General features: G+C 39.7%; 1 protein-coding gene across 4 annotated transcripts in view; it reads right to left on the reverse strand.

Moving 5' to 3' along the window:
- Window positions 1-5,093, reverse strand: part of USP15 (ubiquitin specific peptidase 15) — a 60,506-nt gene extending 55,413 nt beyond the window's left edge. For 2 of the 4 annotated variants that reach the window (XM_054631993.2, XM_054631992.2), the window contains exon 1: window positions 4,935-5,093. In XM_054631993.2, coding sequence (XP_054487968.1) covers window positions 4,935-5,023 — 89 coding nt within the window. In that variant the 5' untranslated portion in view covers window positions 5,024-5,093. The remainder of the gene's footprint in view (window positions 1-4,934) is intronic. The other 2 variants (XM_077178873.1, XM_054631998.2) reach the window with 2 other exon arrangements.
- Between the last annotated feature and the right edge of the window lie 6,778 nt (window positions 5,094-11,871).

The following is an 11,871-nucleotide window of genomic DNA, read 5'->3' on the forward strand; positions in this document are numbered from 1 at the left end:
GAAAAATACATCTACTCATCTCCACTGTAAGCATTGTCTAGAAAAATTAAAATCTTTGTAAACTACTGGTCACATGCAGCACCACTCCTTATGCAGTGAGAGAAACCTAACACCAAACTTCAACCACAAAGTTTAAAAGTCAAAATCATCAACTTAAACCTCATTTGAAAATAAAAACCCATCCAACTCCTAATCTATCCTTGAGACACTGACATAGTGTTCCTTGTTTCTCATTTTATGAAGATATCAAAATAATTTAGAATATAATTCCAAATATTATTGAAGTGCAGGTCCACAACATTTCATCATGCCCTCAGTGAAATCAAGTAAAACCTTCCATTAACATTGAGTCTAGGTTCTGTTCATGTACAACGCAATGATGGATGATGCAACGTGGAAAACACTGAGAGGACAGTACTGAGAAAAAGGTACATGGCCTGACTCTTGGGCATGTCCTGTGCAGGGCTGAGCTGGACTTGATGATCTTTGTGGGTCCCTTCCAGCTCAGCATGTTCTTTGAAGTCCACACTGCAAAATGCTATTAAAGCAAAGCACTTCAGCATCAAGGCTATCATCAATGATGGCACACAATTATTAAGCACAGCTACAGATGTAGCCCTGTTCATCAAGCTTCATGAGTTTTTACTGCAGCCAGAATTAAAATGCTTTTATGTTCAGTGGGGAAATTCACTTCTGGAGGAAAAAATCCCTTGAGCTTGAACTTATCATATCTACTGATCACTCACTGGGAAGGATTTTTACCCCACTTCATTTTTACTTACTCTTTTCAGTGACCAAGTATTACAATTGGAAAGGCAATGAAATTCCCACAGGTTAAGAAAAGAATATTTTTTTCACCATCCAAGAAATGTACAACATTACGCTACCTAGACTCAGCAGAATTTCAGAAGTGATGTGTATCAGACACATCTGAAAACTAAAAATACTAAAAAACTAAAAAAACTTCTGAGGTTTTACTAATTTGCATGTCTTTAAAACCAAGAAGAGATTAAGAATCCTTCTCATCACTCTTGTGAAGTGATGACTGGCACCAAAATTCATTGGCTAACAGGGCTGAAAATCAACATCTTCCTTCTGGCCTAAACCTGACTAGCTTCAGTTTACATAGTGTCTTAAATCTTTATCTGCTTGTCTAAAAATTCTTATCCTAGAAGACATCTTCCTCTTATGTAACTATTTCACAACTCAAAATTCTAGCAAAACAGACAAAGGTTCTCCAAGCTCTTCTCTGAAAGACAAGGCTTCTGCTTTCCCTATTAGATTTTGAGATGTCCGAACTCATTCTAAATGAACACCTTCTGTCACATGTGGACACAAGAACTGGACAGTAGAATGGTTTCACTATTATATTCTGTATACAGTACATACTTGTACTGCTACTTGGTGTTCCCTATTCAAACATCCAATGATTGCATTTGTTCCCTTAGCCACTAAATGAACTCCATGTGATAGTTTTTGTCCACTGTAACTGCATAATTCTTATCCAAGTAACTTCTATATTCTCATCAGCTCACAAATTATTATGGCAAGCAATAGATGAAAGAAGCACAGTAGAGAAACTCTGGAAGGAAGAGAGAAAAAGTGAAACTGATTGCTGAGCTATTAGCTATTTTTAAGTCACTATCATGCACTTGAAGTAAAACATTCATTGGCAGGTGATACCTAAAGGTGAGAAACGTGGTTAAATATCCTAGACCATGGAGGGACAATATGTGCAAGAGTGTGAAAGCATTTGTAATGTCATATCCAATCAACTGCGACGTTTCTGACTAAGCCACAAAAGAACAGGAACTACAGGGAAGTAAAGGCAGAAGGTGGTTTTAAAGGTAAACCCAAGAAATCACACTTTAACATGGGGAAGAAATTACAGAGAAATCACTCAAGAAGTCACACACAAAAACTGACAGTCTTCCCCTCTATGACAAAACTGTTCCAAGATCAATAACTTTCAGTATTGAAAATTGTACTTCCGTGATATTGTAAAAACAGAAAAACTTGGCAAGGTTCTCAAGAATATCACTGCAGCTACAAAGACATTAAATTACATCATCGAGACCAGTTGGTCACACAAATTATACTGTGCCTAAAATCTGATGAACATCAACAGCTCTTAAATTTGATAGTAGAAGACACTGAGTGAGTTCAGATTTGCCTGCAGCTGTAACAACCAATAATTTTTGTCATTCTAAATGAGAGGGTAAAATCTCCTCATACAATAAATTCTCCTCACTTGTCAAGCACCAGTAGAATTTCAGAATACTGAGATGTAATTGTATCAGATGCCAAAACTGTGAGACATGCAATGAAATGCAGCATTTTTTCTTTTCCTATAGAGATAAGAACCACAGAACCTTAAGATCCTTTGGACAATACTGCAAGAAGTAAAACTTCTATTAATTCAGGTTCTGTGGAACAAAAGTGTAGTTTTTATACTGACCTTACTAACAAAAGTAGACAACATGACTCAAAAGAACTGATAAACAAAGGAAGTTCATTCTTGGAAAAATCTGATTTTTATTTAATGTATGTTTGGAAAATCAGGATAATTGGAGAAAGAGAAGAATCCTCAATCTCTCAGAGTTTAATAATTTATTAACTGGCCATAAAAAATGCAAAAAAGACCACTGGGACAAACTAACCCAACATCTTGTCCCTGCAGCTGAAGCAGTTAAAAGACACTAACCTTGTCTGTCCACTGAAGCAATACAGCTTCATGCATGCTATTCCCAAGCTACACTTAAAAACATCTAATGGAACAAACTCTACAGCTTACTAAACCACCTGTTCAACCAGTTTCCAGTTCTAGCAATTCTTCTTCCAATACCTAACTCTAAAAATGCTGCATTTCAAGTCAATTTTCTTTCTTTCTCTCTGTAGTGTACATGAAGAACAAAGAAATTCATCAGCCACTTCATAGATGCTTTTAAGATTTGCCTCTCTTTGCCCTATTCTTTAGTTGCTTTTTTCTTAGAGAAAACCCCCAAAGCTTTATATTTGCCATATGTAGCTTATTGTTCTCTCCATTCTAAATTCTGAAGAGCATGGAAAAGACTTTCGATGTACAAGCCAGTATTTTTAAAAGGACTGCATTTGAGTGCTTTAAAGCTCACACAGAACAGGTTGGTATGGCACTCCTGAAATTTTTTTCAGCAATATTTATTACTGAATCAATGCAATTTTGAATCATGGCTTACAGCACCTTAAGCGTTGTTTCCTTACTGATGTCCCAAAAGACCTAAAAGCCATTTACAAAATACCTCTACAAAAGCATTTGGACTAAACGTACCGTTTAATTTGTGAAGATAGCTGCACAGTCAAAATATAAATCCTATGAATGCACAAGCATACACATTTATCTAGCTCGATTTAACAGCTCATGAGTAAAACTTAATGGGACTTTGATGTAGCTTATTCAGTTTTAAAACACTTGACTTATATCAGTGTCAATCACAGCTAGATATATTTTCACAGAACATTTAGAAGCTTTTCCCACATAACTGATTCTTCTGTATTAAAATATCGAACGTACTAAAAAAAATAAACAGCACAGTAAACTTACTGTTTCAGTCACACCATCAACTAGTCATAAAAGTACTACCACTTTGAACAACATTAACTGCCTGAAACATTGTTTTAGTAACTGGGAATTACCCAACAGAACCATAAAAAAACAGTCTTGAAAGACATCTATCCTGAGCACGCTTTTACTACTGCTGGTCATTTTCAACACTACCATGTGAATTAATTTTCTTTTTCTAGTTTCTTACACTTTTCCAGTTTCAAGAGCAGTCTGTTCGTATGCCAAAACTGAACATATACTCAGCAGTATTTGAATAATGCATCAGAATGTATGCTTCTGACACATGCTGCAGTATCAACACTGTTAAATATAGTCTTTTATAGAACTGGAACAGTGAGTGATGACAGCTGAAATGAGGTGGGCTAGTTCTACTTCTGTGTATTCATAGTTAATTTTCTGTAAGTTAATGCTTCAGCCTTTGTCTTTGGGTGACAGTTTCACACAGGAAGAGATGAAGATGTTGAGTCGTGGAAAAAGTGTCAGTTCCTTATTTTTTCCCCCTCCTAAAAAAAGGCCCCATTTCCTAGCCTCACAGCACAACAACTATAAAACCTCAATTACCATATTTACGCCAAAAAGAGGTGCTTATTAAACCGTGAATTATTCTGTTGACAATTTGTATGACATACTAAGGAATATTTTACGACTGACCAGAAAAACATAATTATCAAACGTGTTATAAGGGTCGGTTTCGCACCTTCAGGGACTCTTTCTTAGGAAACCAACACGTTTATAGTCACAATAAAATTTAAACTCAAGGCTTGTCACAGCCACGGACGAGTATCAGGGCACCTAGGCCAGAGTACAGATGTCAATTCCGATAACGCGAAGGTGACGCCGGGGCCATTTCAGCTTGGATAATGGAAGAAACGCCTGTTAGCAGAGCTCTTCTCCCCCCGCCTCAACACTCCTCGCTCAGCCAAAACAAGCCCCGTGCGGGCTCCGGGCCCGCCATCCGGGGCTGCCGCCCGGCAGCGCGCCCCGGCAGCCGCGCCGCTCCCTCGCTGCCCTCCCCTCAGGGCGCTGACCTCGCTGCCTCCCCGCCCGCCGCCCGGGCCAGGCCGAGGCCCCGCCGCACCCAGGCGGCCGCTCCCCGCCTGGCAGGAGCTGCGGGAACCGAGCGGCGGGAAGCGCGTGGTACAGCCCTGCCTCCCTGCCCTTGTCACCCGCCTCCACTTTCGCGGCAGCGGGAGAGACGTCGAGCCGCCCCCGGGAGCGGGTGGTGGGGGGGGGCGAGGGGAAGGAGGTCGGTCCCTCCGGCAGCCAAGCGGCCCCAGGGGCGGGAGGACGCCGCCCGCGCCGGTCCACCCGAGCCCCCCCGCTCCTCCCTCACCAGGTGTCGCCCTTGCGGAGGGCGGTTTTGAGCAGCGCCGCGACGTCCGTGCGCTGGGTCTCCAGATCCGCCGCGCCTCCCTCCGCCATCTTCTCCGCCCGGCAGCGGCAGCGGCGGCAGGGGCAGGAGCGCGCCGCGCTGCATGCTGGGAGTGACGCCTGCAGGGGGCGGCCGCGGCCCCGCCCTTCCCACAAGCCGCGGGGAGGGGGCCGGAGCGGGGCCGGGCGGGGCAGCGCCCCCTCGCGGCTGGGAGGTCCCTCGGTCCCGTTCCGTCCCGTTCCGCCCCCAGAGCCGGGGAGGGACGAGCGGGCGACATTTCCCTCAGTGCCGCAATTGGAGAGCGTGCGTAATTAGAGCCCTTACGCCTCGCTGCCAGATGAGTGGTTTGGATCACCGTAATTCCTGTGATGATACCGTCTGTGTTGTTGTGCAAATACCGTGGCGGGTTCAGATAGTCTGTATGACTCGCCGTAGCTTTTGCAGACCTTCGCAGAAACCAGCGGATGATTTGTTGTGTTGTTTCAGTCGCTCTTGCTTAAGTCTTGTAGAGACAGTGCAACCTGTTGCTTGGCATGTCATACACACACACAAAAAAGAAAAAAAAGAAGGCACATATTACATTACATAACCAGGTTTCTCTTTGTCTTCACGTCTGTGTAGAGATTTCAAAGAATCAGAATGGTTTGGGAATTTAGGGCTGGAGTGCTGGTTGCAAACACTTGAAAACAAGAGTTTGTTCTTGTAGATCTAGCTGGTGTAAGTGTAATGCCTGCAATTGTTTACCTTAGCCCCTTCCTGTGCCCAAGTCATTCCACTCAGCCCCATGGAGTGACTAACACCCGCAGTGTTTCTCAGGCTGCCAGTTAAGTATTATAAGCTATTAGGCATTATTAGCTAATTAGCACTTAGAAGCTACTAGCATGTAGCTGTTACAAACAGCACTAAAAAGTGCTATTTAGATCTGTGAACTGCAAAAAAAAAAAAAAAAAAAAAAAAGAAGGAAGGCTGTTATGCAGACATGGTAGTACAAAGTATTTTGTCAGGCGCTGTCAGGATTTGTCAGTGAGGATGATGACATTGAAATAAAGGCAAAATTATAATACAAAAATAATATAGAATATGTAAGAACACCCAAGAGCTCAGAGCGACTGGTGATGACATTCATGGCTTCTCTAGGAACTGGAATGTGAAATTCCAGGAAGTAAAACATAAATGTTAGAGAGAGCTACATGGATTTAATGGCTACATTTAATGAGAGAAAACTTAACAACAAGAAGAAGGTTTCCAGCCACTTCAGGAATAAATTTCTTTGTTAGAATCTCCAAGTTTAGAAAGAACTTTGGCAAGTTCCCACTCCACACACACCAGGGCTTAACAGATAAGAATATGTTTTACACTCTGAAAGTTATCTCTGTTCCAAAATTGAATTTATACAGAAGTTATATTTTATATATGGAAATTTTAGGGAAAATATTTCTCAATCCACAGTGCTGGAAAACTGCATTCACTGCTCATCGGGCTGTAGCAGGACCATCAACATGTTACTTTGCCAGAAGGTTCACCTGGAGCCACCCATGCCTCTGTGCTTTGGGTTGCATAACTGCAGTTACTCACTGAAAGATCTCCTATTCCTGGGTTCAGTCTATTTGTGGTACAGAAACAGATACTAGACAGGTATTAGGTGCTACAAATAGAGACAGCAAAGCATACAATGTACCATTTGAAGTAAAGCTTTAAGAATTTCCAAGGAGAGACAAGAGTAAGACTTTCTAGAACTACCAGTGCTTCACATGAACCAGTGTTTCAGATACTGTTCCATTTTTCACAATGGAACAGTATCTGAAACTTAATTCACATTTTTGGAAAATGCATAGTGTAAAATCTGGGGTTTTTTTCCCAAGCTTTATCAGCGGGCAAGGAATTATTTCCAAGTTCTAGAGAGTGCCTGAGAATCTTTACATTTTAAACCCCCTGGTTAACAGAAACAGCACTGGAGGTAGTGATGAATGACCTACCTTCTCTAATAAACCCCAGGCATTTGTAATACAAATGTGATATGAGTGAATGCAAGATACTGTAAAGCTAGCTGAGGTGGCACACCTTTTAGCTATCAGTGGGCCTTCTACTTTGCCTGATTTCATTGCTAATGGATGAATTTTTGTAAACATGTTTTTTGTTGATCTTAAAGAAGGATGCAATTAATAGAGTGTATAGCAGTACAGATTCAGCAAGGGGGCTGCAGATAAACCGTGTAAACTGATGATTCTATTGATTCCCAATACAACATAAAGTTTAAGCTCTCAGTTCTTGTTTTCAAGTCAATTAGTGGACTTGGCTAACAAATCTTAAAATACAACTTGTTTTTTTGGGATGTGAGAAGCTCTGTGTCTCAGTAGTAGAAACTTCTGTATACAATAAATTCTGTAAAAATAACAGTTGCAAGTCTCACTCACAGGTAATACAGAATAATTCACCACTTTTTATTTTCTTTCAAGACCACTGCCACAGTTTAAGAGTGGTACTTCCAAATTTAGTGCTCCCACTGAGACTCCAAACCACATGCTGCTCACTTGCTCTCTCTCCCATGCCCCCATCTCTCCTGCAGCATGGCTGGCAAGAAGAATTGGAAGACCAAAAGGTGAAGATCATGGTTGAGATAAGAACAATTTACTGGAAACAACAATGAGCTAAGAAAATGGACAGTGACAGCAACAGTGTTAATAACAAGTGTTCAAAACAGAGAGAGTGATTCACAGCAAAGCTGCTCACCCATGAGCTCCTACTGGCCACAGCCACACCACTGCTACTGCTCCCTCCAGCTCAGCACCAGGGCCACACCACTGCTCCCTCTGCCTCCCAAAGCTGGCCAGAAGGTACTCCCTGTCCCAGGAGGAGGCTCCCCTTCCCCCAGCACTGGCAAGGACGTGAGGTGGCACAGGACATGTCCTGCCCATGCCCCCTCCCAGCTATTGTACGATGAACCCCATCCTGGTTGGAACTGGGAAAACCACCTGCACCACATTTGGGAATTTGTGGAGAGGGAAAAGAGGGCATCAGATTCCCCTCCCCAGTGGTCTGTGGTGAGCTCACAGAAACTGGTGGCTGTGTGACCTTCCTTTTCAGTAAGAAGCTGCATCAAACACAGAGTTTGACATACTAGAATGGATACGATGAGTGCATTTTCTATGTAGTGTTCACACATACTGTTAGGAAAACATAGATAATTTCACTTTTGGTTGAGAAATCTGATGGAAACCCTCATTTAATTAATTGAATTAGCTAATATTAGCTAACCCTAATTTAATTAGCTGAATATGTTTTCTGTGAATTCAAAGTGGAGCAAAAAGTCAATTACTAGTGCCACCACTGCTGGTTTTGTTCCCTATCCTTTTTTTTTACTGTATGGAAGTTGGTAATTTTTAAAAAGTGATGGAATTTCAAGCCTCTTTTAAACAGTTCAGAAAGACACCCAAGAAAGCAGAAATAACTGTAGACTAAAGTTAAGCAAGACAAAGCAGGGCTTCTGTAAGGTAAACATGAGGGAAAGATACAGGAACAAAACTTCAGTAAAATTGGGGGAACCCAAGAAAGCATGAGTTCAATGATGGACAGAAGCAGATAAGAATATAAATTCTTTTAAAGAGAGAAAGAAAATGCAGGATAAATTTTACAGACTGAGAGACAGAGAAATAGTGTGTAATTAAGATACTCATTTCTGTCCCAGACATAAAACTATGACTGCACTGTAGATTTGAATCCTGTTCTGAATCCAGTCTGTGCCTCACTTACCTCATTCACAGAGGCTGAACATAGCCATGTTAAACTCTTGTTTCAGCTAGATGGAATTGACATTATTAGCTATTATTGCAATAACACACTTTTGTTGGGATAGGAAAAAAGCCAACACTTAAAAATGTGTTTGTTTTCTATTCAGTCAATTTAATCAGATTGTTACATTTTTTTCTACAATTTTAGTAATTAGTATTACCAAAATTATCTTTCATATGAGAGAAAAAGACTCTTGCAAAAGGAATGGATAGTTTTCAATGTGTATAAAGCTACATGTGCAGTTCTTCTTTTACCTTCTCTCCTTCATGGACTACGTCCAGGATCAGGCATCCTGGACAGACTAAGTCAGAAAGATGATAGATGTAAATATAGGGAAATGATGATAAAAAAAGTTCAGTGAAATTAACAAAGGGTGTCCCAGGAGTATTCCTAATTTAATGACAATGGAAGAAAAGCCAGTGTCTTCCATTTTCTCCAATTTTGATTTTTTAAAATATTGGAGAGCATTCCTTTTTGCTTTTAATTTTCTGAATAACAAATGAAAGAATTAAAAGAAATATATTCTAAATAGAATATATTTATAGTATTTATATAAAAATATTCAAATATTTATATAGGAATATTAAAATCATGTTTTACATTAACAAATATACTTAAAAAAATTATTCCCATTGATTAATCATGTGTTTAACACATGCTTAAATATATGTTAAATTCTAATGGCCTAGGACTTGAAATAAGAATGTCTGAAAAATAAGCTTTTTAATGATCTGATCAGATACTAATGTAAGCAATAGTTACCCATTCTTCACAAGATAAAATTACTTTCCTTTTCCTTAATTCAATGTTTTTTTCTACACAAAACCCCATCCTATTTTAGATTGCTTTGAATTAGTTAGCATTTGTATGTGTGTTCAAAGATGTTCTTCCTTTAGGAATTTTAAACACAGAAACGAATTTCAAAGGTATGATGGTTTTAGCCATGGTTGTCTGATATGTCAAAACTGTTCCCAATTCCTGTATTTGATTTGCACATCAGAATGAATCCACATTTTCTCCTGTGTGGTTGCAAAATGAGCTGGTTGGTTTTGAAGGCAAGAGATAAAATTAAGTGCATTAATTGTGCCCAAAGCATATCAACAATGCAATTCAAGAGCCATGATTTTAAAAGTATGATTCACAATAAGCCTTTAAGTACTAGGTTTTGGAGATACATGAAATCTAAACACAATGTAGAAGTTAGGTTTTGTGAGATTTGCACATTGTGTGATAAAAATAGACTGCTATTCAAGGAAAATAATTGGTGCTTAAATGGAAGGAGATAATGGTGAGATTTATAGCAGGACCTAGTACAGCCAACAGACAAGTTGCAGAACTAAATGTTGTTGGCACAAGTAAAATTGTTTCAGCATATTTTTATTGTTTGACTATCTAAACTATGAATAAATTCACATTCAATTCATTAACTAAGTATCACTGAAATCCAGAAGAAAATGCAACAATATGCCAAATGCATTAGAATAACTTCACATTTTACATGCACAAACATGTACATGTTGGAAGGACAACCATTAAGGAAATATCTCATTGAAGGTGTGTTTTTTAAATACATGGCACACAGAATTACATGCAGGTATATTTTAATACTGTACATTTTAGATATGTGGTTTCTGCTTTCTTTTTCTAAATCTCCTTTAGAATAAAACATTACTGTTACTATGGAATCTGGTTAGACTTATTGTAACCTGAAGATATATTCACACAATCTTGTAAAGCGAAGAAATTTCAAAGTAGAGTGTCAGTGCATTTGTAAAATGAAAAATAAAACATTTTGACTGAGAAATAAATATTTTGATCAAAATATCTCAGACACAGAGAAGTTTTAGAAATTGAAATATTCTTGAGTTGCTGGTCTGGCATTCCATCAGAAGCCGTGGGAGCTTTTGGTGATTAGAGAATTTTTCACAGTAAAAAAAAGTACATTTGTTTTTATGAATATCAGTGTTGTCCCTTGCTGTGTGCATGCAGGACTATAGTGAGAGGAAACAATGGCAAATTGTGGTACCTACATACAATCCAGTCATCCTGGAACCTGTTGCACAAAAAGCCTCTTTCACCTTCTGCAATGGAATCAAAGTGCCTCTTGTAATAGTACATGGGAAAGTGATTTCCACTGAAGTACTTCAGGGGATGATCAGTCAGTATAGGTCAGACTCATGCCCTGTTCAGATATTGACAAAATTATTTTACTGTTGACATTTGGAATAATCTTCAACCTATAATGTAATAAAAAAAAAATCACTGATTGACAGTCAACCCTGTAAAATGAAATTATTTCCTTTTGAATTTGCAAGGATCCCCAAACAAATACATAAAGCATCTTGTACGTTTTGTTCTTTTTCTCTTTTTTCCTGAGGTGATGACGAAGCAGAAGTGGTTTCAAAGAACTCTGGGTCAGAGCTGCCACATCCCCCAGGCCCTGTTGTTGTCCCATGCCTCCCTGTCCTGGAGCACAGCTGCTGGAGAGGCCTGGCCGTTGCACCAGCAGTGCGACCTGGTCTTTGAAGTGGACGAAAGCCAGAGTCACAACACACTGTTAGCACTGTCCTGCAGCTTTTGTGCTCATACTTATGTTTTTTATTTTGAAGTTAATATTTGCATATGAAGGGACACAGTTTTTTGCTCTTTAGAGAACGTCCCTTGATTGTATTGCAGTGCAGGGAGTTCTTTGTCTGAAAAGGTTGGCTGTGCACAAGGAAGGTGTGCTGTTCTCGCAGACCACAGGACCCACCAGTGTGAAAAGGAGTGAGACCACTATGGCAAAGTTTTCCTGCATACATTTTTACCTCTTGAGATGTCATTTTCAGTGCATTGTCCTTGTAGCCTCACAGAAACTCTCCTCATCCTTTCTATTTGGGGTGATATATAGGAATATATAGGAAAAATATCTGGTGTGAAAAGGTGCTTGAGGCTAGAAGCAATTAAACTGAGGATGAGGCTGTGGTTTCTTTAAAATAAATGTGTTCAACCTTTTGTCATGCACAGTTCTGCATCCTGGTCCTTTTAGTAGGATCCTGTATGACATTATTTTTTTCTGAGAAAATGGTGAATTTCCATCTCCCCAGCCATTTGCACATTTTATAGATTC

Source organism: Agelaius phoeniceus, chromosome 5, assembly GCF_051311805.1.
Source record: "Agelaius phoeniceus isolate bAgePho1 chromosome 5, bAgePho1.hap1, whole genome shotgun sequence".
Lineage (NCBI taxonomy): Eukaryota > Metazoa > Chordata > Aves > Passeriformes > Icteridae > Agelaius > Agelaius phoeniceus.